A 27,408-nucleotide genomic window follows, 5' to 3' on the forward strand; every position below is an offset into this window, starting at 1 on the left:
TTTTTCTGCTCAAAATTTGTTTTCAATGCTCGAATCGAGGCCTTTCCTTGCCTACCTTTCCCTGCCCAGGTCCTACTTGGCAGGTTTACTTCTGTCAAATGAGGTTCTGAATGGGCCAGCTGGGTCGGATCCACCGCAACTAAGTTCATCTCACAACCCAACCAACAACTAACCAATATACAAATAAATTAGTTACCCGTTGTTGCTCACGATGCACCAGGCCCAGGCGTTACCCTTCCCCAACTCATGAGGCCTAAACTCCTCGGATAGAAGGGAGTTGCAACGTCACAACGTCCCGTCGGAGAGGTTTCCGACATCGCACACATTCCTCTGCTGTCTGAATCTAAGTAATAGGTAGTTATTCGTCGAATAAGTTAGGTTGCAATCTACTTGTACAAAAGATTGGAGTAATGACCTGGCTGGTGACAATTAATAAGGGGCCCTCCATTAATCACGTGATGGTTTAGCAACTGTTTAACTCCTCCTTCCCCCCTGATGATACGCGGTGAGGGTTAAGAGTAACTCCCCCCTACCCAAAATCCCGTGTATTTTTTTTAGTACAAATATCTTTAAAAAAAAATATTATCTTGTACCGCTGGGACGCTGGGCCGGTGCGTTCAACACGAAAAAAATAAATACACGTGATTGTTCTCACTACACCCCCCTCCCCCTTGTGATGTTTCGTGATTTTTTGATTAATGGACGGCTCCTAACCGGTAGACGGGCCCCTATCAACATTTAGTGGGAAAATTAAAAATTAGCCGTTCTAAATAGTAACTAGCCTACACACCTACTTTGATCATATGGGAAGAGCATGCAAAGCACTAGTTTATTAGTTGTTTATCAAACCATATACGTCCCATGATATTATTCCATAATGTGCTGACGTCACGGCGTGCATGGTGTGAGAGGTCAATATATAGAGACTATCTTGCCTCTTGACTACTTAATTGTAAACATACCGACTTTATGTAGGTACGAGTATAGAAAGTAAAGCGCAAAATATTTTGCGACTAGAGGTTCAGTGAAGGTATTTAATTGATCGTTTTTTTTTTAATCTTTTGGTTCAAGGAAACTGAATCCCGTACCCATATGGAACCTTTGTGCTACTATTGCCATGTTGACATCCCATACATTTGCCAAAGAAATCATTGCGAAATTGATTATGAAAAGGTTCCACCCTGGTACATGATTCAGTTTTCTCTTTAAAAAAATACCTAGTCAATAAATCAACCTACAAATTTAGAATAACAGCTGTATTTAGCAGCTAACATACATAACGTCTTAATATGTAGGTACCTACCTAGTATGTAATAAATTACTTCAGCAAATATAAAAAAAACACTATCTTTTCACAAGCGAATCTTGAATACGCAGTGTTTTTCTTGATTTCCGTTAATTTAGACGTCTGTTCACTGTGCTTGCATAGACGTAGGTACTCGGCTCAGTTTATTAATAGAAAAAAATTATGCCTATGAGCCGAAAAAAATATTTTTTATATCCCGTGCGAAATTTTGTCATCCACCTGGAAATGAATCGCTACGACTAAACATGAAGCCAATGGTGCTGGCACGGGCTGGCTGTCAGATTCTAAGTAGGTATGGTTTTGCAGTAAACATTGATTGTTTTTAAGACAAGTACGCTCTTAACACGCTGCAGTAATGAATTGTAAAAACACTAAAAAGAATATTCACTGCAAATTTTATAGATCCTAAAAGTATGGTGGAAACAAACAAGAACAACGAAATAAGTGGATAATTGCCGTAAGAAGAAATTCATGGGTGATGGCACGAAACCTGCAAGGAGAGGTATTGCTAACTGAAAACAACAATATCAATGTTATTGCCAATACTACCGTCGTCCAGAATTGTCTAATATAGGTAATATAATACGAATATCATGAGATTCTATTGAATTATTGCGATGTTTACCTACTTACTCTCGCTTGACAGTTGTGACAACATTATGCACTAATACCTGCATTGCCACCGCTATGTGGCACTGTCGTCGTGCGTGCACGGTCCCTACCTATAATTAATAAAAAAAAAACGAAGGTCTATAATTTTTTATGACCAACGGGACCCTAATAAGCCAGCTATACCGATAACAAGTGGTTTGCGAATCGATCTGCTTGAAACTAGTTCTCGGACAAATAAATTGTGATGATAAAGGGATTTTCGGGGTCAAGAAAATAGAATAACTGGCTAGACCCAGTTTAAAGTGGACTCGGCACACTGGGGGTACTAATGTACCTGCATATTGCCTTATTTAGGGTTAAGGAATTAAGTAGGTAAGTATCTTAATCATTTTAATTGAGTAGTTATCTAATTGTGATGTAATTATTACGACGGTTGACCATATGTCATGATTGTGCAGAAAAGGGTATAATTGCGTCACGAGGAGTTCATTATAGTGAATTTATAAGTCTCGTAGGTTAGGTTAGACTAGTTTCTTTAAAAAAAATCGCGCATTATAATGTTTTACTCATATCTCTGAGTATTCTCCAATGTTATCCATTTTAGTTCCCTACTGCAGAACCGGTCCTTAATCGAAATCATTTATGGAGATTCCCACGGAATTATACCTATATTACCTATACCTATTTATGAAGCCAAATAAGTAGTCAATCAATTTTTAAACAAGTTCCTATAAAATTAATATGTCGCTATAAAGTCGAACTTTCAAGTTGCCAACACATTTATTGGCATTATTTTTTTATGACATGCAAACGATTGTCAAAATGTCAACTTTAGGGTACGTAGACCACATATTTGGCTGCTGGTACTACATTAAATTTATGACATACTTTGTGTAAACAAATACCTACGACTCTATTTCAATGTCTCAATAACTAGATCCACCTATTTAAATAAGACTAATAAAACCTACCTATTGTGCTGATTTTATTTCGTAGTAATTAGGTAGATTAGGTACTTTGGTGCATTGGCTACTTGACTGATACATCTACAATAATTGAAAATTATATGTATGAAGAAAGTGTACAAAACTAAGTACTACGAGTACCTACTTAATCGATATTACAAACATTTTAAACATGAAACGTGATGAAACTACCGCAATACAATGGGATAACAGTAAGTAGGGGTAGACGAAGTTCTTGAGTGGAGACCACGGATCGGCAAACTTAGCGTAGGACGTCCTCAGACTCGGTGGAGCGATGATCTTCGCAGGGCGGCTGGCAAGAGCTGGATGAGTGTGGCCGAAGATCGTGCTCAGTGGCGTGCCATGGGTGGGAGAGGCCTATGTCCAGCAGTGGACGAACATAGGCGGATGATGATGAAGGGTTACTTGTTGTTTATTGTTTATTCTGTGGTCACAGCCTACAGTCAGTCATAGCCATACATGGCACCAGGTGATACTGTACTAGCTACGCGTTTCTACTTATTGTCTGTGTTTTTACTTTTCTCGCAATACCGTAAACGGGGTATTGCGGGGGAAGTAGGGATGCGAATCGAGAATTTCCTTTTTCAGTAGCTACATTAATTGTCGGGCTTCGGTTGGTCTAAAAGTAATTTGATTAAATTTTTAGACATATTTTTTCTTCTTTTGGCAACACTACGTTGCCAAATCATACAATTTAAAAACACAAATTCACTGTCAAAGTTTATGCTCGAAAGCGGCGAATTTTTGTCTGAATTTAACTTCGTTTTTGAAATTTGCCGAAGTAAGTGTTCATCAACCTTTCGGATATCGTTTATATACTTACGAGGCTTATTGAAAACAGAAAAACATAAGTTATATTTTCCTTATTCATAATGGTTTTAACTTAGAAAACGATTCAACGGCATTTGAGGATTTTCATGGGGTGAGTAGGCATGTCTTGAGGGGTGAGGGTGAGTTGGGACGACAACGGGGACAGTTGAGTCATGAATGGGGAGAGTTGGTGTTACGAACGGGGTGTACCGGGATGATAGAGTGGCAAATTGGTGTTTGTAGTTTAGGGTTGTCAATTTACATGAGTAGTCAAAAGTGGCATATGATAAATAGTCAATATTATTTTAAAAAATATAAAGTATCGGAGGAGTTGAAGAAATTGAATGTTAAATAAACATGTTATATTATAACTAGCGTTAAATTTGGAGTGACATACATTTAGGTACATTCTGCGATCCTTTTTTCGTTTTTTGATTGATTTTTCGGAGGACTACAAGGAAATACAGACAGACGTTGTTTTAGACAAATGGTGCATTTTTTTCACTTTACTAATTCCACATAGACCAAATTAATAATAAGAAAATGATCTAAAAACTATACGTCATAAAAATAAAGGTCAAAACTTACAGAAAACATTAAATTGTTTTATGTAGGAGCATAAATAAAACATAATTTTGCTTCATAAATAAAGTATTCTCTTGATAAGTCAAGCTATTGTTATAATCCGAAAGTGTCAACCCTAGCAATTTTCCCATCACACCCCATTGCTATCCCTTCTAACCCCAACTACGGGGTGAGATGGGATTGCCTACTTTTATGTGTTTATCGTTGAAACTATGAAATGAAACCTATTTCATCAACATAACAGGTGACACCGGCTCCTAGGCTAGGTCTATTATAAAGTATCTATGTACTCTGAACACATGAAAATATATCTCGCACTTTCAGAACTACATATACCTACTGACTCAATTCGAAATATTTTTTTCATCACACTTGCTCGTAAACTGTGTCGTAACATGCAGGCTACCTTGGCTGCAACCCCCCAAATAAAATCTTCGACCTTATGTGCGTGTCATGAAACCCGTGGTCGGTAAATGAGTCATTGCGCGTACAAATTTTCTTTTCATGAAGCCCAAGGTCGGTAAATGAGTCAATGTGCGTACTGGTACTGCATGGCGCGCTGCTGCTGCACGTGCATGGCGCTGCTGCAGGCCCACCCGCACACGCACGTCAGGCGCATGCTGCGGGAGGGGGAGGGCGGAGCGGGCCAAGACCGCAGCCTAAGGCATCGCCAATATTTGAAAGAATTATATTTTTTCTTTTACAAATATACAATTTTACTCGCAAATGTGATGAAAAACATTGTAGGTATGTCGCACGAGCGGTACTAGAATTACGAACATCGACCCATTGAAGCCCTCAGTCATTGCTTATTTACCGCCCTTAAGACACAATGTACTAAATTTCAATATATAATAAACTCTGTGTTAAAACCACCAGATATAGTTTAAAAATGACATTATTTCGAGTTGTGGCAGTACAATAATTCTAAAGATGCAATCTGTGTTGACAGATACCCCAACACTTTAAAATAGCTTTCCAATTACTCAATCGTTCAAAGTGTCAAGAGAGCAGAACCGGTTTGATCCGGATTGTCTTATTGATGTGATCTTCTCTTGTTTATACAGTTGACCCGAGATAATTTGCGAATGTACCTACGTGCGCGTGGCTACCGAACCGAGTAACTTTATCAGCTGTTTACTGTAAGTATGTTGAATTATAATACAAAATGTTTCAGTCATCGTTACATTTCTAAGCCGCAGTGGACCTCTAAAACTGTTAGGTACGCGATTGCGATCGTGGATAATAAAAAAGTTTATAATGTTTTGGAAAAGATTTGGGCTTAGATAGCGTGAGCTACGCATACATATAATAAAGCTGGAGCTGGTTTAGTGCTCACCGTAGGATTTTGGTGACTCCTGTTATACCTACATGTTGCATCGGACATGGCATCTTAGGGCTACCCGTTGGAAAGTACATAGGTACCTGACCCTAAATATTTTTTCACAGGATGTGTACTATAATTGTGGACTGCAGGGCGGCACTGAATTCCGTACATACGACGACGCCAGAACTGTAAGTTTCTGATCTGACAGTTCACGCAAGTCGGTCACGTTATTAATTTCCCTAATTTCACCTTACGTTATTTATCATAAATGTATCAAAATACGAACAACGCGCATCTTTTTCCCACACAATGTAACGCATCATTGCTATTTGTGAATGTCTCAAAACATCATTGTTTCTTCAGAACACACAATCACATTCTACTGATCAATACACCTCAGTCACTGCCGCATTCTCTACCTAGATCAGACGCAAATCAGGATAAGCTTGGATGGTCAATACCCGAAGATGGCGCGTGTGTGGTTTGTGTGTCTCCTCGTCGTTACTGTTACCGAGGTACCATGCACTATTACTGCCATTTTAATAACCATAGTTGCTGCTTCTTTATGCACCAACTTTTAACTGTCAGAAAAATGTGGTAAACAACATTGTTTAGAGTAGCACAAAGTTAAGAAGAACGTATTGTTTGTAAGGATTTCCAATTGGAAATCACACCAATTGGAATTCAGTTGATCTTGGGGTGCCGCGAAAATTATCCATACAAATGTATGATTAAATTTCGTGTCACAATGGAAAAAGTTAATGGAAATGAAAACTACGTGCTAACGCAGCTTTAACGCTGTGCAACTTTTTGGTCTTCACCCATACTTAAGTCTACAACGGCTTTTTTCCCTTTAGACCTAATGACGTTCCGATCTTTTCAGTTGACCATCGCCCGCCACTCATACAATGACGTGCCGTTCTCGCGTTCGTTGGGACTGTCTCTCGAGTCTTTCGGCAAGACGCTCCTGGACGCAGCCCTCAACCAGGAGTACCTCGGCACTTACCAGGAGATGATCCGAGCAAGCAGGGAGTCTTTCGAAGGGACCCCAGTGCGTGACGTGCGGAGACTGAGGTCTGGGAAGCATTTGGATGTGATTAATGATGGTAGGTGATACATTAAATCTATCTTCTATTAAACGTATATAATAGTATATAAGAGTAGTGCATCGACATCTACTTGTCGATGGAGTAATGTCACTTATTTAATGACTGACAGACAACTTACAGGCTTATAGCTATGGGTACTAGGCAACCGATAAACATACTTATACAGCATGGAACCTAACGATGATCTTTTACTTAAACAGGTGATAGTGTTGCTTAAACTGAACAACTTTCTCCAGGAATATAGGTCGAAAAACGAAAAAAAAATCAGACTCCCATACAAATGTATTGGTACGCTGACCGAATTACTATGAAAAGGCGAAAAAAAAGAAACGTTTTTCTACCTATGTTCCTTGGAGAAAGTTGTTCAGCTTAAACAACACTATCACCTGTAGGTATAAGTAAAGGATCATCGTTAGGTTCCACCCTGTATAGCTATACTGAACAACTTTCTCCAAGGAACATAGGTCGAAAAACGATTTTTTTTCGCCTTTTCATAGTAAGTCGGTCAGCTAACCAATACATTTTGTATGGGAATCTGATTTTTTTTTTCGTTTTTCGACCTACGTTCCTTGGAGAAAGTTGTTCAGTTTAAGCAACACTATCACCTGTTTATGTAAAAGATCATCGTTAGGTGCCATGCTGTATAAGTAGGTATGTTTATCGGTTGCCTAGTCATATACAAGCTTTGCTTAGTTTGGGACTGGTCAGTTGGTGTCAGAGTACCATGATGATATTTATTTATTTATTTTATTATTAATGACATAAGATTAAAGATGTCAACTATTGGGACAGTGATGAGTACTCGTATGTTTACCTTACTATTAATACTAAAAATACTACAGTTTTAAGTACATTTATTTTGAAAACATTTTAGTTGTTATTGCTTTATTATTTTTTAATCTTTTTCTTTATCGTAGTCGTTGGTTGAGGGGTCGTAGGCAACTAGATAGATAGATAGACTTTTATTCTTCAAAACAAGGACATGGCTTACTAACTAGACTAATAAAACTAACAATACAGCACTTAAAACTATGCCCGAACAAGGTACTTACGATAGGTAGGTACTTAATATACTAAATACCTACATTAAATGAAACATAAAAAACCGGCCAAAAGCGTGTCGGACACGCACGAAATAGGGTTCCGTAGCCATTACGAAAAAATTAAGTAATATTTATACATTCATAGTTTAAGTTATATTTTATATACATATTCCAAGTTTAGGTATATTTTATACTTTAGGCTGCTATTTTATTTAACCGTTAACCGTTATAGTTTTCCTTGTAAGTTTGATATAGGTACTTACTACCAGTTACGCTCGATTTTAATGTAAATTTGCATTTTAAAGTTGAATATTTTGCAAATAAATCACTGAATCTAAAAATCGTTTCAGCAATCTCCTAATGGTTTTAAAGGACCTATCCAACGATACCCCACACTACTTATAGATTGGATGAGAAAAAAAAAACACCCCCACTACGTCTATGGGAGGTACTCTGACATTTTTTTTATTATACCTTGTCGGCATAATTTACATATATATATATAATATATATATATATATATATATATTCGTACAAAATTACAGCTTTCTAGCATTGATAGTCCCTGAGCAAAGCCGCGGACGGACAGACAGACAGACAGACATGGCGAAACTATAAGGGTTCCATTTTTGCCATTTTGGCTACGGAACCCTAAAAAATACATAGAAGACACTTGAAAGTAAATTAATATTGCAGAATATACCTACCTATTAAGATAGTACATACTTAGTTAATTTGTCCTTAGAAGCAAAGGGCGTTTATATATCTGCTGAGCTGGCAACGTTGCATTTTTGTTAGTTTTTCTCGATTATTCCATAAAAATTGAATGAAAATTAAAAATATTTTCTGATAGAACACCTCTTAATATACATATAAGTTAATGTGTATATACTCCAATAATTATTCGTGATAGACTTTTATACTCCTTAAAACGAATTAATGTTTATGACCGGTTTTTAAAGAAAATAAAAGTCTATAAGGAATAATTATTGGAGTAGACACATTAACGTATATATTAAGAAGTGTTCTATCAGACAACATTATTAATTTTCATTCAATTTTTTGGAATAGTCGAGAAAAACTAACAAAAATGCAACGTTGCCAGCTCAGCAGGTATAAACGCTCTTAACACGAAGTGAAAAAAATTTTTTTTCAGAAAGTGTCCAAGAGCGTCGTCACAGCGGGCACAAGATCCGGTCGGCAGCCGGGTCGCGGCGCGCGCGCTCGCAGGCCGTACGCCGCGACAAGCTCAACAACCAAAGCCTGCGCAGCCACCAGGCGCACACGCGCCAATCCGGCCAGCGCAACGACTGAACCCTGACCAATAAACGCTGATCGCTTAGCGTGTGGTTTTTTTTAATTAATTTTAGTTCCCAGCAATCATATCTCAGTTCATCATCATGTTTGAGAGGCCATAGATAAGGTAAACCACTAGGCCACCACGGCTTCTCAAACCACAGGCCACAACGGCTTCCGAATTCAAAGTTGTAGATATTTTTTTAATTTATTAATTAAAAATACTCATTAAAGTTGAGCGGCCACTGGATCGGAAACGAAACGTACGCACCGTACGAACCTGACTGAGGGGTCTGTTGCTTTGTATAGACTTCTGAATGGCGCAGAAAGGCCGATCCAATGCACTCAGTAGCAGTCCATAGAAATCTATACAAAGCAACAAATCTGTCCGCTTCGTAGGTACGGCGCGATTCCGATGCAGTGGACGCTAGCTTAAATTTACTTTTTCAATAAAGATGTATCTCCGAGACACTAGCGCTATCTGGTAGTAGACCTACCACCTCGCCGGAAACATTATGCCGTCATACTATTTTATTAAAATCGGCTTCTCTCTAATTTCCTACCATCACAGAATTTTAAACTGCCGAGTAATACCACGGCTTAATATGGTAAAATTCTGATTGGTTAACAGAAAATAGTACCTACCAGCTCAGTTCAGGTATAAGTAAGTCCATATTCACAGTGAAATAAACTAGAGTTTAGAAAACATCACTCGTGCCGTCATTCAAAAGTTCTTGCCAAATGCTAAAAAATCCGCACATACTTCTACTTAGTCAAATACTTTAAGTTGGGGACGTGCAGTCGGATTTTTAGAAGGTGAGCGTCTGGCACTGCCTGAGCCCTCCCTTCCCAGTCTTCTATAATGGATTTTTCATCACACTTGTTCGTAAACAGTGTCGTAACATGCAGGCTACCTTGCTTGCAACCCCCCAAATAAAACCCTCGACCTTAATGTGCTTGTCATGAAACCCGTGGTCGGTAGGTAAATGAGTTATTGCCCGTACTAATTTTCTTGTCATGAAGCCCAAGGTCGGTAAATGAGTTTTCTTTCAACTATGCTTTAATTTAATCATAACCGCACTAAATACTCAGCACAAAGCGGGACTTTTCTGCTCTAGAGCAGAAAAAATGTACGAAAATCCTTTATTGCATTGTTTTAGTTTTTTTTAACTGCACCGCCAAAGAGGTAAAACAAGTATTTTTGCTATAAAATTAGCCTGCATAGTGTAAAATAATCTATGTTAGGTTGCTCAACCTGACGGTCTTATGAAATTTGACAGATTGCGTACAAAAAATTGTTGCTACCAATCCTACCATAAACAGTAAGTAGCCGTTTATTTAAAAAAAAACTGTGTGTTTGGTTGGCCAACCTAGCGCCCATCCGAAATTTGTCAGATCGCGGGTAAAAATATCTGCTACTGGCTACTAACTCTGCCAAAAAAAGTAAAAATAAAAAAAAAAAAAATTGGCGGGAACCTGGTGAATTTTCCGTCTGTGGAAAATTTTTGAGAGTGCGAATGTAAATTACAAAAAAGGAATCATCGAATGGTAGTGACATTTCTTTCTTATTAATTGTTTAGCATGAGTTTTTTTTCGTCTACTATTCCTGTAATAGTTGAAAGAAAAGCAGATTATACACCTCGCATTAAGTAATTTATATTGCCCTCGTGCTTTTTAAAGCCCTCGCTGACGCTTGGGCTCCAAATCGGCACTCGGTGCAATAATAAATAACTTTCTGCTTGGTGCAACAATCTACTATTGTTACTGCATGGCGTGCTGCTCGCTCGTCTGGCGTGCGGGAGGGCGGCTCAGAGCTGGCGCTGCCAAGGGCGTAGTCAGCGGTATCGGCAATTTTTGAAAAAAATATTAGTTCCTTTTTATTTTACAAATACAATTTTACTCGCAAATTGTATGAAAAAATTGTGTCGCTCGTGCGGTACTAGAATTACGAACATCGACTCATTAGTCTCCCTCAGTCTTCGACTTCGGGCTTCTAATAGACTCTCGTTCGTAATTCCTTATTTACCGCCCTTAAGACACAATGTACTATTACCCAACTGCATGCCCCGGATCCGCTAGCACCTCATAAGATTTAAAAACTTAAAACAATTAAACAATACGAAGGCCTTGGCCCTTACGAAGACTCAACCTAAAATAAGCCTACTCCATACTCGAGGCAACGTTGCTCTTAAATATTTAGTGCAGGCGTTAAAGTAGGGTAAGTACATAAGTAGTAGTTATACAAATAAAGTCCAATAAAGCCGTTTATGGGATTTCGATTAAACAATAATATCATCGGCGAGAGCACTAATTCCGTTATGTGCATTTTTTATGTTTAAAATGAATACGGTATTTGACTATTTTGTATATGTTTTATAAATTAAAAACTACACAATGCCTGTTATCGAATAGAAAATCAATTCTAAGCTACCTTTACAAATAACAAAAGTTATAAAGGTTTGAAATTCAGGATTAGACAGAGAAAGACATACTGGCATGTGATGTCACACGCCAGTACCGCCATACTTGCTGCATAGAGAAAAGCGTTTGAGAAAGAGACAGGTATTATAGATTTTTAAAAATCACTATAAATCCAATTTTCAACCGATTTAAAATTTCTCTTCGTTAAACACTACCTGTTATCTATATTTTCATAAAATATTAAGATATGGCAAAATCAGGAGTTGTCAAATACCATATTCACGTCATGTACAAAAATCAGTATACTTACGCACATATTTTTTTTATTTGGATCAGGGTTTTTAATTAAAGCTAATTATTTATTTAATTATAAATCACTTTTTAAAGGTATTTATCTTGAAAAGTCGCTAAAATAAACATACAATCTCATAAGTTGATACCTACCTTTATAATTTCCTACAAAATAACAATACTAAAATGATCGGCAGGAATGCTAAAAAGATTTAGCAGGCGTTGATTATCTGTACAATTTTAATTATCAATATAGCAGTAATAGAGCCTACCTATGTTTATTATTTCCATTAGTGATTGATTTACCAATATTGGTAAGTATTGCAGGTTATCCATGTAATCTAGTAAACAATTTTTTCAACAAAGAAATTTACCGATAAAGACGAGCATTGTCTACCTTATTGTATCAAATTACTTAGGTACAAAAGGTACACAGACTTCGATTGGTCTTATTAGATCTATGGTTTGTGCGTAAGGTACTAGGGCAGAGGACACGTAACGTAGGTATATATAGCTCGTTTTGTACTTTGACTGTCTTTGTCAGAGCTGCTAATATATACAACTACTTAGTACATATTTATATTAAACAGTCTATTAGAGTATTTAATTTAGAAGTTACGAGTAAGATGTAAAGTAAAGATCATAAATCGTTAAATGCGGCCTTTGGAAATGAATTGAGTTGATTAGGTGTAGGTGATTAGGTAGTTACTCGTAAGTAAAACTGTTTGATTCATTATTAAACCCAATAACACGATAGTAACCGATAATGATTATTCAAACAATGCGACGTGATATTGTAGTAAGATTACGTGACGTCATTTTGGGAATAATTGGAATCGGGATGAAATGAAAATTGTACAGTCAGGAGCGTTGGTTTTCATAAAACTTATCGCACGTAATAAAACAATGCTAAATTGCGCAGACTTTCCTCTATTTGAGAAAAAACCCCGGAACAAAGGGATTAGAGTAAACATCGTATCATTTCGGTAACAAGATATCAAGACTGATAACGTATTATTTTTAGTGGGTTGACATTAACAGTGATAAATTGAAAATGAACTTTATCCGCATTATGTCTAAGAGTTGTTATTGATTGTGCGCTAATATAAATCTATGTTGCAATAGAGGCACACATCGGATGCTGAGATTTTAAAAATGTTATCAATTAATTTTTGAATTTTTTCTCACTCACACTTTGCGTAATAATGAAGGAAATGTTGAGGAACAAACGTCGGGATTAAGAATAAGCACCAAAACATTAATTTGCATAGATTTAATAGTAAGTAGATTATGATAGATAGTGAGCGACATTGGATAGAGATATGCTTTATCAGTTCACTTGAATCATAAAACCCGTCTCCGGGCGAACTTTGAAAGGAGAATAAAGAAAAATAATGTAAAATATTTAGAAAACCTAATCAAAAATAATATTGAGTAGGTACTTAATATTTTAAACTTTATTCCATGTTAACTTAACCGACTAACCGACCAGAAATCACCACTGATTGGGTTCCACGCGACGGTCACCGGAGCAGAGGTAGGCCTAAAAGGAGGTGGCGGGACGTTTTGGGGAGGTTCCAGCCGGACTGGCAATATTTTGCCGAAGCCAGACCAGTGGAAGGAGAAAGGGGAGACATTTGCCCAGCAGTGGGACACCATATAGGCTATTAAAAAAAAACTTAACCGACTAGTGTCTGCAATAAAATATATAAATGAGTTAAACCAATTTATCATTCTGTAATGAATTCCGACCGACTACCTATGTAGGTTAGGTACCTACATTTAGCCCTATACCTAAGTTGCAGGGATGCCCCGCAGAGAGTTATGACCTCAGTGCGGACAATGTTTGTTTCCAATGCCTTAAACGGTTTATTCTTCTTCACATCACTGTGGTACGAGACATTATATAAGTAGGTATTTGTAAAGAATACCGAACGCCAACTTTCGAACTTTTTATTTTTTTGTAATGTGTCGCTCTAAATGCTTGCACATTTAGCCAACACATTGAAACTTGAAAACTATTTTTAAACTAATTGGACTATGCATAATAAAATAAGTTCATCCTTAATATAATTAAATATATTCATTTTCGTTATCATTAATCGTGTTTCACGAAATTAAATAGTTTTTTTTTTATAATTTGGCACAGTCTGTAACAATCACTAAAAACGTCGATAATCCTCTATTCACAAACGCTGTGATTGACTGTTAGGGGTATCCAGAGTAAATTAAAAGTCTGTTTTATCTAGAGATTAATAAGGAGCTTTAGTCCCGATAGGCAGAGATTAAAATAGATTAGTTTCTTGCGGCGCATTCTTCTTGGCAATGATGGTATTTCCGAAAGCGCTGGTAGTTTAAAAAATGACGTGTAAAAGTGCCCATTGCGGCCTATTTACTGAATAAATCATTTGAATTTTGAATTTGAATTTGAAAATAAAAATTTGTGAGCATGAGAAGTGAAAATAAATAAATATTGTTTGACTCTGTTTTCTTTGTTTTCGAGTGTTTGAAATTTACAGCCATGACTATTCCAGTGGTGAATAATGGACGGCGGCGATATTATTAGATGTGGGAATGATATTTCTCGCGCTTCATTTGCAACACCGTAACCGTGTCGTATCGTGTGCAACACTGGAAACCAACCTTATCACCAAACTAGTACATATAAAGCGGAACGTTTACATATAACAGACACTTTAACGCAAATTTGCGTAGAAATTTACGTATTTTCCTGTAAACCTACTCAGAATTTAGTATTAAAGTATATTCAGTTTTATATAACAAGACGATGTGTCGATTCGTTTGCTTGATTTTGGCCTGTCTGCTGCAACTATCTTTGCAGGTCTGTATTTATTTTTTGTAATGTCGTACAGAATTTGTATATTATATTTTGTATTTTGTAAATTTGTATATATATATATTTGTATATTATTTGTCGTACAGAAGAAACCATAATACGAGTAGGTAATAAGCTCAAGACACAACAAAACATCTTGGATAAACATCGACTTCATAAATATAAACGCAAGACGCTTTTGACCTTCGGACTACCAAATACCTATTCGAAGAAAAAGTCAGCCAAAACACGCGAGTAATTACACATGTCTCATAGTATGGCGTTACGAGTGAACGAGATAGAGGATCTAGGGCGCATCGATTCTGCTGAGAATAAGAAGCACCCCAGTAATATTCTGCCGCCCGGTCAGTTCAGTATGCTTTTGTTTGTGAATAGAACTTATCGTAAACTGCTCGATCTTAAACATAGTAATATTTTACTATGATCTCTCAAATGTGTTTTAATACCTTAAGACAATAAGTGTTAAGTTTCTTAAAAATATAGAAAATGTCAAAGAGAATTTTGTCGATATGGTGTCTTCTTGGTCTAGCAGTATTCTCCGACCAGGCAAGTGTTTAAGGTCAACGGCTTCTTTGTCATACAATTTGCTTACATTTGTTTACGTACCTTTTGTTTAGTTATTTTGTTGTGTTCATGTACTTCGACAGTGCCTAATTCTTGTAGTTTACATAATTGCTGACAGTGTGTTAATGAGGCAGGACACCCAAGTTTGAGTTTGATACGTACATTTGTTATAATTTATTAAAAAAAAGGTTCTTTTACTTCGACTCTTTTTGGTTCGACGACCGGATGGCCAAGTAGTTAAAGAACCTGACTACGAAAGCTTGAGGTCCCGGGTTCGTTTCCCGGCTAGGGCAGATATTTTTATGAATAATGCGAATGTTTGTCCTCGGGTCTTGGATGTTTAATAATATGTATTTAAGTATGTATTTATCTATATAAGTATGTTTATCCGTTGCGTAGTATCCATAGTAGGTACAAGCTTTGCTAAGTTTGGGACTAGGTCAATTGGTGTCAAGTGTCCCATGATATTTATTTATTTTGTTTATTTATTTATCTACTGGCATATTATCTAAGGATTCAACAACTTTGCACAAAGTAATAACTCAACCTGATGTAGAATGTACTGGACTTTGATCTTACATTCAAGTAAAAGACACCATCGATCTCGAACCGGTAGCTAAATATGCACTCAACAAGCGCGTGCCTTCGAGTCAGTCACCGCATAGGTATATGCCGCTCTCACTCGACGATCAGGATCACATTTAGAGTCGGTGATAAACAGGAACATACTTATTGTCGTCTGATTTGTCGCAATATGGCGGTATACCGAAAAAATCCGGCCAAGAGCGTGTCGGACACGCCCGAAATAGGGTTCCGTAGCCATTACGAAAAAATTAAGTCATATTTTTCTAAGGATTTCGTATTTTATACGGAATCTTCCAAGTTTAGGTAATTACTCTGCTAATAATTGTACTAATTCTCAAGAAAACTTAACCGTTATAGTTTTCCTTGTAAGTTTGATATACTAACTGCCATCCTGAATTTTTTCAATTTTTTCCACCGGTGGTTTAGATTTTAGAGGGGGGGGGGGACGCTCCATTTTAATGATAATAACAAATTACTGAATCTAAAACTCGTTTTACTCGTATCAACCCCTAATGGTTTTAAAAGACCTATCCAACGATCCCCACACTAAGGTTGGATGAGAAAAAAAAACACCCCCCACGTTACGTGTATGGGAGGTACCCTAAAAAATTTTTTTTTAACCCTTATAGTTTTGCCATGTCTGTCTGTATGTCTGTCCGTCCGCGGCTTTGCTCAGGGACTATCAATGCTAGAAAGCTGTAATTTTACACGAATATAAATGTAAAACTGCTTTGGTTTATGTATCATCTAAGTTATATTTATATTCAAAGTCAAAGTCAAAATATCTTTATTCAATTTAGGCTATAACAAGCACTTATGAATGTCAAAAAAAATGTACCACCGGTTCGGAAAAACCTCTGTTGAGAAGAATCCTGCAAGAAACTCAATGAGGTATTTTTTTTAAACAGATTTACAATATTATTAAATGATTATCCATACATCACAAGGATTTAACACAACTTTATTTTTAACACAGTAGTTTCGCTATTTGAAGGGATCGCTAATGCAGATCGGAATTATTTCCAAATATCCCTGTCCATGATACCTATAATCATTAACTTTATAATACGCCTTGTATATTAATGTCTTCTTGACAATAGATCTGAATTTTGGTATCCGTTTCGTTTGTAATATTTATTGGAATTTTATTATAAAAACGTATGCAATTTCCCAGAAACGACTTTGAGCTTCCCTGTGTTTCTAGTAGCCTTTGGCTTATCGACGTTAGTGGGAAAATCACATATGTTCTTCCTAACATACATGATTATTTCAAAAATATAAAGCGACAGCAGGGTTAGGATACCTGTTTCCTTAAAAAACCGGCCAAGAGCAAAATAGGGTTCCGTAGCCATTACGAAAAAATGTAGTAATATTTTTCTAAGGATTTCGTATTTTATACGGAATCTTCCAAGTTTAGGTATATTTTATAACTTAGGCTGCTATTTAAGAGTACAACTGAAAGAAAGAGAAGAGAGTGTAAGAGTAGAACTACTAATAATTCTCAAGCAAACTTAGCCGTCATAGTTTTCCTTGAAAGTTTGATATACTTACTAACATTCTGAATTTTTTCAAATTTTTCCACCCTCCGGTTCAGATTTTAGAGGGGGGGGGGACGCTCGATTTTAATGAAAATTTGCACTTTAAAGTTGAATATTTCGCAAAAAAATAATGAATCGAAAAATCCTCTCAGCAAACCCCTAATGGTTTTAAAAGACTTATCCAACGATACCACACACTATACTGTTGGATGAGAAAAAAAAACACCCCCATTTTAAGTCTATGGGAGGTACCCTAAAAAGTTTTTTTTTAATTTTTTATTGTACCATTTTGTCGGCATAGTTTACATATATATCCGTACAAAGTTACAGCTTTCTAGCATTGATAGTCCCTGAGCAAAGCCGCGGACGGATGGACAGACAGACTGACAGACAGACAGACAGACATGGCAAAACTATAAGGGTTCCGTTTTTGCCATTTTGGCTCCGGAACCCTAAAAAAGATCTGAAAGATTCTCTTTTGTAAGATAAAAATTGACTCAATGCCTGCAGCAGATCCCCATAAAATAATGCCGTAGGTACGAAATAATGGTATTAAAGTAAGCAAAATACACCAACCCAGCCGTCGGCACATCGGTTAGCTGCCGTATTTTCCAAACTGCAAAAGCAGCAGAGCTCAATCTACCCGCGATTGCTGTGACGTGAGGTCCCCACTGTAGTTTAGAATCGAGCGTTATTCCTAAAAATACTGTTGATTTTACAAATTCAATAAAAAAAAGTTTGTCCATTTAACTTTATATCAGATAAATTTAATACATTTGGTTTTCTTAGGATTTAGTAACAAATTATTGACAGCAAACCATGCGGATATCACGGACAGGGTTTCATTGGGTTCAATGAAGTCGGTGTCTTTTCTACTAACCTTGAACAGTAAAGAGGTGTCGTCAGCAAACATAACTATACCCAACTTTTGGCTTACCATATAAGTTAGGTCATTTACATAAATAAGATATAGGAATGGGGCCGGAATGGATCCTTGGGGCACTCCCATTTCGACCACAGATCCCGCCGATACCGTTCCGTTAATCGTTACCTTTTGCTTTCTTTGTGTGAGGTAATATTTAATGAGTTCTAAAGCGAGGCCACGAATGCCATAAAAATTAACTTACAAATTAAAGTATCATGATCCACACAGTCAAAAGGTTTGAAAGGTCGCAGAATACCCCTATAGCGTCATGTGATTCCTCCCAAGCTTGCAATATGAATTTAACTAAACAATGACCCGCGTCTGTAGTAGATCACCTTTTGTGAATCCGTACTGCTGTGGATGCATGATTTTATGGGTATTAAAATGCGAGATCATTTGCGTCAGCATTACTTTTTCGAATATTTTGCTAAACGCTTATAGGATGGACACCGGACGATAATCAGAGGGATTATCTTAATCACCTGATTTAAAAATAGGAACTACTTTACTATATTTCATCAATCTATATACTGACAATTATTTTTACACAAAATCGTAATTAAAAATTTTCGAGATTGATAGTGAAAAAAAGATATGGTCATGATACCAAATTTAGGACCCAAACTGCAACTGACTAACTACGACTTCTGCAGAAATAATATAAAAATCGTGAATACAGATTTTGAGTTTGATAGTGAAAATTCTCGTGTTAAGTAATTAATATTGATGGATTGCAGAGGTCGACGCCAGCGGACGACAGCTATGTAGCGGCTGCAGTGGAGTACCAGGTGTCAGCTGACGTGGAGCAGAACCTGCAAAACTATGTGCAGCTTATAAAGGAGGCGGCTGAGCAGGTGAGGCATTAGGACTTTTCGGGATTGATGATGAGCCTGAATACCAACTTATTTAAGCTAACTCCCCTCCATCTTAAATGCTGGGCTGCGGTCCCATAAATGTTGAAATAGATTTGGAAAGTATGATTAAGAAAGACTACGAGTAAATTATTGAGAATTAGACATTGATAGGTAATATGATGAGATGATTTTGATATACTTCCACATTTAATAGTGAGCGAAAAGTAAAGAAATACTTTTAAGTTATAAATAACAATATAGGCAACTACATAAAATCTTAAGGTTAATTCATATTGGTTATCGTTGTAGTGCCTTGGTGCACCTCTCACTTAGTAAGAGGGAGAGAGAGAGAGAGAGAGAGGGAGAGAAAAAAGACAGAAAGAGGGAGGGAGAGAGAGATTAATACATATTCGGTACCTTCACAGAAAAAAACATTGATGATATAATTAGAACCGTATTTAATAATGTTGTAATATTTCAGAATGCTGACATCATTGTATTTCCAGAGCTGACACTGACGAGAGGATCTCGCAGTGTAAACGTTCCAATGTACGACTTGCTAAAGACGCAGCCCATCCCAGCTCTTCTACCGTTAGCTTACGACGAGGTAAATCTTAATCTTTTTTAATTTAGCTTTGATCTTAACACAATTGTAAGTAGCTAAACGAAATAATGTCTTCATTGGTGTTAAGAAGCAACTTTAATGAGACTTTCATATCCGACGTTTCAGCTTTTAGTGGGCATATCGACAGCAGCAAGGAACCACCAGATATACGTGCTCATCAACGTGCAAGAGTTTATGGATTGCAACACGGTCCCTGAAGGCTCAGAAGAGTACTGTCCCGAAAAAAAGGAATATCTGTTCAACACCAACGTTATTTTTGATAGGAATGGGGCTGTTATTGACAGGTGTGAATAGGGCTATGCGGTATTGGGTTTGATGGCGATACCGGTATTATTTCGGTATTCAAATTTTGAAAACCGGTATCCCGGTATTTCGGTAAATTTTCGGTATTTTCCGTATTTTTCCCTTATTTTTCTTTCATTCTGTATAAATCTGTTTTTTTGTTGAAATATAACCAATATAAATGAAAAGCAAGATTTGATAAACTTCCCTTTTAATGAGCAAGTATTAAAATAAAAACTGAAGTTGTTAATTGTCAACTAATACTAATATGTGTTTCTCTAATTTTTCGGTGAAAATTGTTTCGCCGATTATTAGTTCCCAACCAAATTTTCGCATAATATGAAATATATGAATATATGAAAATATCCAGTTCAAGCTTGAAAGGTCTCTACTGATGAAATCTACGCTCCGCCCGGAACCTGCTCAGCTCCAAAACCCCGAGAGCTTTCAGCTCAAACTTCAAAACCGTTTCGAATGCCTGTGTGGCGACGTGGACGATTACAACGACGGGTTTGTGGAAGCTGTCCGTATGGTCGGGTCTAACTTCTTCAAAACCCGCCAAACTATAACCAATAGGCTCTCGCGCTCCGGCCTTAGGCTCATGGAGGTGAGGCGTGAGACGCTGCTACAGTCCTCTGGTGACGCTTGTCGGTATCGGCAGTTCAATAGGCAGGCAGATCTCAAAGTCTCTGAAGTGTGATGTACGCCGATTTAATACCAAAAGCATTGAAGAGGCTATTAAGCATAACAGAGGCTCTAAGGTGTTTACCAGGGATCTGTCTGTTAGTCAAAGCCGGTTAATGAAGTTGAAGACCGACGACGGCAGCATTACTTCATCCAAACCTGAGCTGTTGGGGGAAGTCGAGAGGATTTATGGATAGCGACACGACAACCCGAACACCCGTCGAAAATCTAGCTAAAGACCCGAGCGCTAGATTAACCCGACACTATCACGAAGACATCCCAGACGTCAGCCTGTACGAGATTAGTATGGCCCTCAAACAGCTTAAGAATGACAAAGCCCCGAGTGACGATGAAATTACAGCCGAACTCCTGAAGGAGGGTGGTAATCCAGTCCTTAAGGACCGCCAGACGCCGTTTAGTTCCGTCCTCCACCAAGGGGGAACACCGAAAGCATGGAACAGAAGACAGTGGTGGTGCTCATCTTCAAAAAAGGTGATTACACATAGCTGAAGAATTATAGACCCATCTTACTTCTGAGCCATGTTTACAAGCTGTTTTCCAGGGTCATCACAAATCGTCTCGCAAGCGGGTTTCACGATTTCCAGCCTCCCTAACAAGCCGGCTTCCGAAAAGGCTATAGTATCGTAGACCACATGTACGTTGCGTTGCGGCAGGTTATACAAAAGACCGAAGGGTATAACCTCCCCCTTTGCCTTGCATTTGTGGACTACGAGAAAGCCTTCGATTCGATCGAGACTTGGGCTGTGCTGCAGGCTCTCCAGCGGTGCCAACTTGACTACCAGTATATCGAAGTGTTGAAGTGTCTGTACAAAAACGCCACTATGTCCGTCCGACTACAGGACCAGAGCACGAAGCCTATTCCTCTGCAGCGGGGAGTCAGACAAGGAGATGTGATCTCTCCAAAACTGTTCACCGCTGCATTGGAGAATGCTTTTAAGGTTGTGGACTGGAAAAAACGAGGCATCAACATGAATGGCGGGTACTTCACTCGCCCGCCTTCGATTCGTCGACGATATTGTAGTCATGGTTGAGACGGCTATGTATACCTGAGACAAACGGTCCAGTTAGGTAGGTCCAACTTCGAGAAAGCTTACACTACAAATAAACAAAGCAAACTTGTGCGCGGTAAATTTTAAATTTGAAAGTAGATTAGGAGGTAAGTAACTTCAAAAGCCATAAGTCTGAAGACACAAGTTATTTAAAGTGCTTGCTTGTTTGAAATTAAAGTCGATTATTACTATTTTAAACACAAAGTCAAAATACCGAAAAACCGGTTTGTAGATATTTAATACCGGTATTAAAAAGGGGAAAAAATGTCCGGTATCCCGGTTTTCGGTAATACCGAATACCGGTATCCATGCCCTAGGTGTGAATCTCTAATTTAGTAGATATTTGTTTCAACAACATGAAAAATTGTAGATTGTTACCTAAAACGAGTGCATAAAACGCAAAATTTTAACCCAGACGTTTTTGTATCCACCTGAGCCGCAGGCGAGGGTTGATAGTTAAGTCGAGGGAAAAAATAGTTTTATAAATTCTGCTTTTTAGTCTTTCATTTCGAAGTTGCGATAACAGCTAGTTACGTATTTTTGAGTTACTAATACGTGATATTTCGTTTCAGATATCGTAAGATTAATCTCTTCGGAGAGTTCAGCCGTACTCCAGCACTTAAACCGGATCTAGGGCTCTTCACCACTGACTTTGGAGTAACGTTCGGTCACTACATCTGCTTCGACCTTATGTTCCAAGTGCCAGCTATCCAGGTGGTCGAAAAGAACCAGATTACTGACGTTCTCTTCTCGACTATGTGGTTCTCTGAAATGCCATATCTTAGCGGTAAGCATATTTAGATACTTATATTCTTTATAACCAACCTAATGCTATTCATGTCCTGTAGCAGTTAACCTTTGTGTAAAATACGTAATGTTGCCTGTCTTAGAACTTAAGTTTAAATAGAATAATGAATTGCATTTGACCCCATTGATTTTCTTCAAATCTTTAAATTGGTTTAATCTTGATAATCTCTGTTTCTAGCGGTGCAGATCCAAGAAGCATATGCTTACGCCGAAAATGTCAACTTTATCGGAGCTGGAGCCAATAACGTGCGGGTTGGAAGTGCTGGTAATTTTCTACATTTTTTCTAAATTTGGTTTAAGTACTCAAAATGTTATTTTCTCTCACGGTTACACGGGCCCGTTAGTGCAAACACGACTTCCGGGGCAGTCCGGGCCCCGTGCGTAGTTTAAATTTCACTAATAGCATCTACGATTTGGCGCGACGAGCCTATTCTGTTGTTCTTGTGCTGCAGTTATTCCAATCCGTAATTAGGTTTTTATGAGGCGAACATCTCGACCGCGCAATAAATAGTCATGTCAAAAGTTGTCGGGTTAGGTCGCGGCGGGTTGTTTAAACTTTTAAAACTATAGAACCATACATCTTTTCTTATGTATACGTGTGTCATTTTTAAGGGAAATAAATTATTATTATTATTATATTTATAGCAGGAATTCTTTTTTATAACATTATAAATGATACTTACTTAGTTTTACAATTTTATTCCAGGCTCGGGTATTTACTCAGGCAAAGCCGGCGCCTTGGTCAGCACCATGCCTGGTCTCCCTACGACACGTCTTCTCGTCTCCAGAGTGCCAAAAGTCCCCGGAAATGTAAGTTACACCATTAAAAAGATTAGCTAGGTGTTTACCTCTGTAGAGTTCAGTTCAGCATTTCGATTACCTACTTATTTCCTTTTGAATGAATGCTGCAGCATACACTTAAATAAGTTTCAGAAAATAATGGTATTTTATGATCACCGACAAGTTCTTATTTACAAAACTGGTGCTGCGCTCTTGCACTTTTACTTTTAGAGACTATTTAGAAAGTTTTTTTTTCATATAAATTCCACTCGATGCACGGCTAACCAAGAGTGGCTTCACACAATCTCATTCGTTTTGCTCTCTACATGATCCATGACGATTGAATACGACACATATATTACTTAATATTAAGTACACCGAAATATAGAACCACCCGCTGTAATTTAAACACAAATGTTTTTTCACTATTTTCAAATATTTCCAGGTAACGGGCATGTCCTACCCTGGTCCTATCTATGACAACCCCGCGGACCACGACAGCCTCGTGTTGATCACTGACCCATCCCTGCCTGACCACATCAGCAGACCGCTGGTGAACGGGTTCCAGGAGTTCACACTGGTCGACAAGGACGTCAGCTGCCGGTTCAGGGTTCGCTTGAACCAGAGGGAAGGGGTACAAGTAGAGGTGAGATATTGCAATTTTACAAACTGATTAAAAAGTTGTTAGATATGTATGTAACAATCACTGAACATGAATTGAGTAGTTTTGTATTTCGCGCATGCACTGCACGACGGCTAATTTTTCAAAGTGATGCACTTGTTGGTGAATTTGAGCATGTTGGTGAATTATCTAAAAATGTACTTATAGCTTCTGGTTTTAAATCATCATTTTAATAAGCAACAAATGCAATAAAGAAACACCGTAAGCTTAATTAATTTTTAGGTTATCGTCTGATTGAAAGAGTACTTTTTATTTTTGTTGGGAAAAGTAGAAATTGCATGAGTATATACAGTCAATAACAAACTAAGTAAACTGTAAAGCTACCTACTAACAAAAATATGTGCATGGTAAATAACAAACACAAGGTAAGTGAAATTTGCTATTTCTTGTCGTTTAGCACAGCTTCTTTGTCTTTCCGTCCATCGCTTGTATCATCAATTGAACTTATTTTTTATATGATTTTAAACTTAGCTTTTTCTATCATTGATGTTTAATTTGTGAACATTATATTAGGTTTTATATGATTCATTAAAACTATTATAATCCACAGACTTTACCTTTTATGTCATCAAAATAAAGTTACCTACAGGATAGACATTAGAATTATTTATGCGATAATTGTGTTCGGGGCTTTTGGGTTCTCGTAATATATATCATAATTCAATTCCTTTTGTATAGCAAAAGCTTATTAATCTTTACATGTCATGTTTTAAATGTATTATTGTAGAGCCACAAGTACCGGGCCTTCGTGCAAGATGGCAGCAACACCTACAGTCGCCGACAGGTCGGTGTGGCCGCGTGCTTGGTGGTAGCTTGCAAGAACAACGATTCTAAAACGTGTGCTTACAGGTGCGTGAAGCCCATTATAACCCTTACCCCTACTTAGTTTATTTTTACGGGTTTCATTAAGTGAGTAGCATTTCAGCGAGGAAGCTTGCGTTTGCGTGGTTGAATCGTATTCTTTGCAGATGAGAAGAAAAGCTTGAGATTAGTTAGATAGGTTATTATATAACTATCCTATTTTTTATAATTCTTGTTCAGTCATATGAACTTTTTAAACTTAAGTACATAACATATGTACCTATCTACTTTTACAAACTAACTTTGTACACTACGGAAGAACCATATAATGATATAGAAAGCCAAAATACACAAATCTCACATCGTGTTAATGTTTATAACAAAACAACTTTTTTTATTGACAGATTCGGCAAAAATGAGACGCACATCGAAATAAAAGAACTAGAAATAGAAATGTCAACATTACGTAATCAGTACAACAAGACACTGCAGTGTGACAACGTCGTGTATTTCCCATCGTCGTTTAGAATCAACAAGTTCCCGTTGAGCCCAGTCAATTATACTTATTCTGAGTCAAGTCAAAATGAAATTGAAACTGGTGAACTACCGAAAACTAATGGCAGAGAAAAGATCATGTACAAAATAAACGCGCCTCAAGATGAATTAATGTCGTTCGCTATTTGGGGAAGAATTTATGTTAGAGACGTCGATCATAATACTGAAGTAACTGAAGAAGATGTACAAAATTACCTCAATATTGAAGATATTATTTATGGAACCAAAAGGAATAAAGACTAAAATATTGCAATATTCTCAAACAGGATTGTTCAGTACGATTAACTCATTCTATTAGATCCGTAGCCGTGTAGGTACCAAAATGACTATAATAGGTACTTACTTGACTGATGAATTTTTTAAATATACATTTTTAATTGATATGCATGCGTTGTTTTTTTTTGTTTTAATACAGCACGTAACAATTTTATGTCGGTTCCCTAAGATTTCTAATAAAAAAAGCGTCACTTTCGCTGTCTGAGGAATCTAAGCGACCTGTTAAATTAGTAGAGTTTCCAACACAGAAGACATTTCTAATAAAAACCAGCTTATTCAAGCCCTGAAAAGGAATTAAAACGAAACTATTAAAATGTATTTCAAGTCACTAAAGTTTATGTTAAATTGTAAATTGAGTTGATCAAAAATTATATTACAATTCGCATTGTTGTTCAATAGCTCATAAAAATATGTCAATTGACATGAACCTAATACAATGACCTTTCTTATAACCCTTACATAACAGAGCAGTAAACATCTTATCCTTCGTTGTGTCTAAATCAGTTACATAAAAGACATCTTTATTTTCTGTTGGAATAACAGCACTACCACTACAGAGCAGCTGTCTTTGACGGGGAACGTAGCTTCAGCGGTCTGGGAGAAGGTGACACCAGGATCTGTTCTGTGATAGCCTGCACTGGAGACACTATGCATACCTGCGGGAAGAGGTTTGTAACCAACTAAACATAAATTTGAATTGATAACCCTTGATGCTGATATTTGTTGATCTGTTATAGGATTACTTATTAGTTATATTATAAGTCAGTTTGCCATTTTTATAAGTATTTACTTACATATCAATCTGTGGAAAGCTACAGTTTGATACTTATACAAGTACGTTGTTAAGTATGTAGAGAGAGTTTACATGTGGTAGAGCGTTACTGTAACCGCTTGCTGGCTGCAGTACGAATGGGTCGGCTCGACCGGGTTAGTACCACACTCCCACAGAATACAGGCGCGTACGGTGAGTGGGAGATCCGGAGGCCCAACTCCCCTTCCCCCTTTTACTCCCCTCCCCTCCTCTATCCCCCTGCCCTTTAGGCCGGCAACGCACCAGCAATCCTAATAATAATGCTGTAGGTGTCCATAGGTGGCGGTGATCGCTTACCATCAGGTGACCCGCATGCTCGTTTGCCAGCTATTTGATAAAAAAAGTGTTTTTATTATTTTCCAGATTCCCGTTATACAAGCAAAACGCGACTTCACTATTCGAAGAGCTCAGCATCGTCGCGACGGTGCCTACTCCAGTAGTGGTTCCTCAGTTAAATGCCAAAGATTCTGCCTTTTTCCCAGTCTCTTTAGATGTTTCTATAATGCCTCTAGAGGTAGACGAATATACGTATACAGAAGTACAAAATAATGAAAACACCGTGTTTACATTCACTTTGGTGAACACTGGAAAAGATTTATACACGTTTGCAGTCTTTGGAAGAGTTTATAGTACCGGTGCGTCTATAGTACCGGTTTTAAGCAAATCATTATTCTATATGATTGCTGCGTTAACTATGAAGTTGTTATTGTTGTAAGGGGCCAACTTTTTATAATACCACTATATAAATAAAGTGCATGAAACTTTTATTTATTTACAATAGGTAATTAATTCAGTACAAATTTTCTTTACCTTTTTTACTAAGTAGGTAAGGTACCAACTTTAATTAAAAATAATATATTATACATTTGTTTCGTTTGTACACTCTTTTATTACAAAGACATATATAATTCTTTTTACTTCATTTT

At 37.4% G+C, this 27,408-nt stretch overlaps 2 protein-coding genes across 4 annotated transcripts; both read left to right on the forward strand.

Annotated features, from left to right (window-relative positions):
- The first annotated feature begins 5,486 nt into the window (after positions 1 to 5,486).
- On the forward strand, positions 5,487 to 9,120 carry LOC141431239 (uncharacterized). Its single transcript, XM_074092333.1, has 4 exons — positions 5,487 to 5,521; positions 6,050 to 6,141; positions 6,510 to 6,732; positions 8,935 to 9,120. Exons 2-4 carry the CDS (start codon positions 6,094 to 6,096, stop codon positions 9,090 to 9,092), a joined length of 429 nt encoding a protein of 142 aa, XP_073948434.1. The 5' UTR covers positions 5,487 to 5,521; positions 6,050 to 6,093; the 3' UTR covers positions 9,093 to 9,120.
- A 5,347-nt stretch (positions 9,121 to 14,467) lies between these two features.
- On the forward strand, positions 14,468 to 27,358 carry LOC141431229 (vanin-like protein 2). Of its 3 annotated transcripts, none has more exons than XM_074092308.1 (10): positions 14,468 to 14,628; positions 18,993 to 19,109; positions 19,591 to 19,716; positions 19,840 to 20,018; positions 22,343 to 22,557; positions 22,756 to 22,842; positions 23,284 to 23,387; positions 23,803 to 24,003; positions 24,767 to 24,888; positions 25,245 to 25,719. In XM_074092308.1, the coding sequence occupies exons 1-10, from the start codon at positions 14,575 to 14,577 to the stop codon at positions 25,636 to 25,638; spliced, it is 1,599 nt and encodes a 532-aa protein (XP_073948409.1). In that variant the 5' UTR covers positions 14,468 to 14,574; the 3' UTR covers positions 25,639 to 25,719. The 3 variants fall into 3 exon arrangements, with proteins under 3 accessions (XP_073948409.1, XP_073948410.1, XP_073948408.1); XM_074092309.1 differs by lacking the exons at positions 14,468 to 14,628; positions 24,767 to 24,888; positions 25,245 to 25,719 and adding exons at positions 14,985 to 15,189; positions 26,215 to 26,339; positions 26,846 to 27,358; XM_074092307.1 differs by lacking the exon at positions 14,468 to 14,628 and adding an exon at positions 14,985 to 15,189.
- The last annotated feature ends 50 nt before the right edge of the window (positions 27,359 to 27,408 follow it).

Source organism: Choristoneura fumiferana, chromosome 9, assembly GCF_025370935.1.
Source record: "Choristoneura fumiferana chromosome 9, NRCan_CFum_1, whole genome shotgun sequence".
Classification (NCBI taxonomy): Eukaryota; Metazoa; Arthropoda; class Insecta; order Lepidoptera; family Tortricidae; genus Choristoneura; species Choristoneura fumiferana.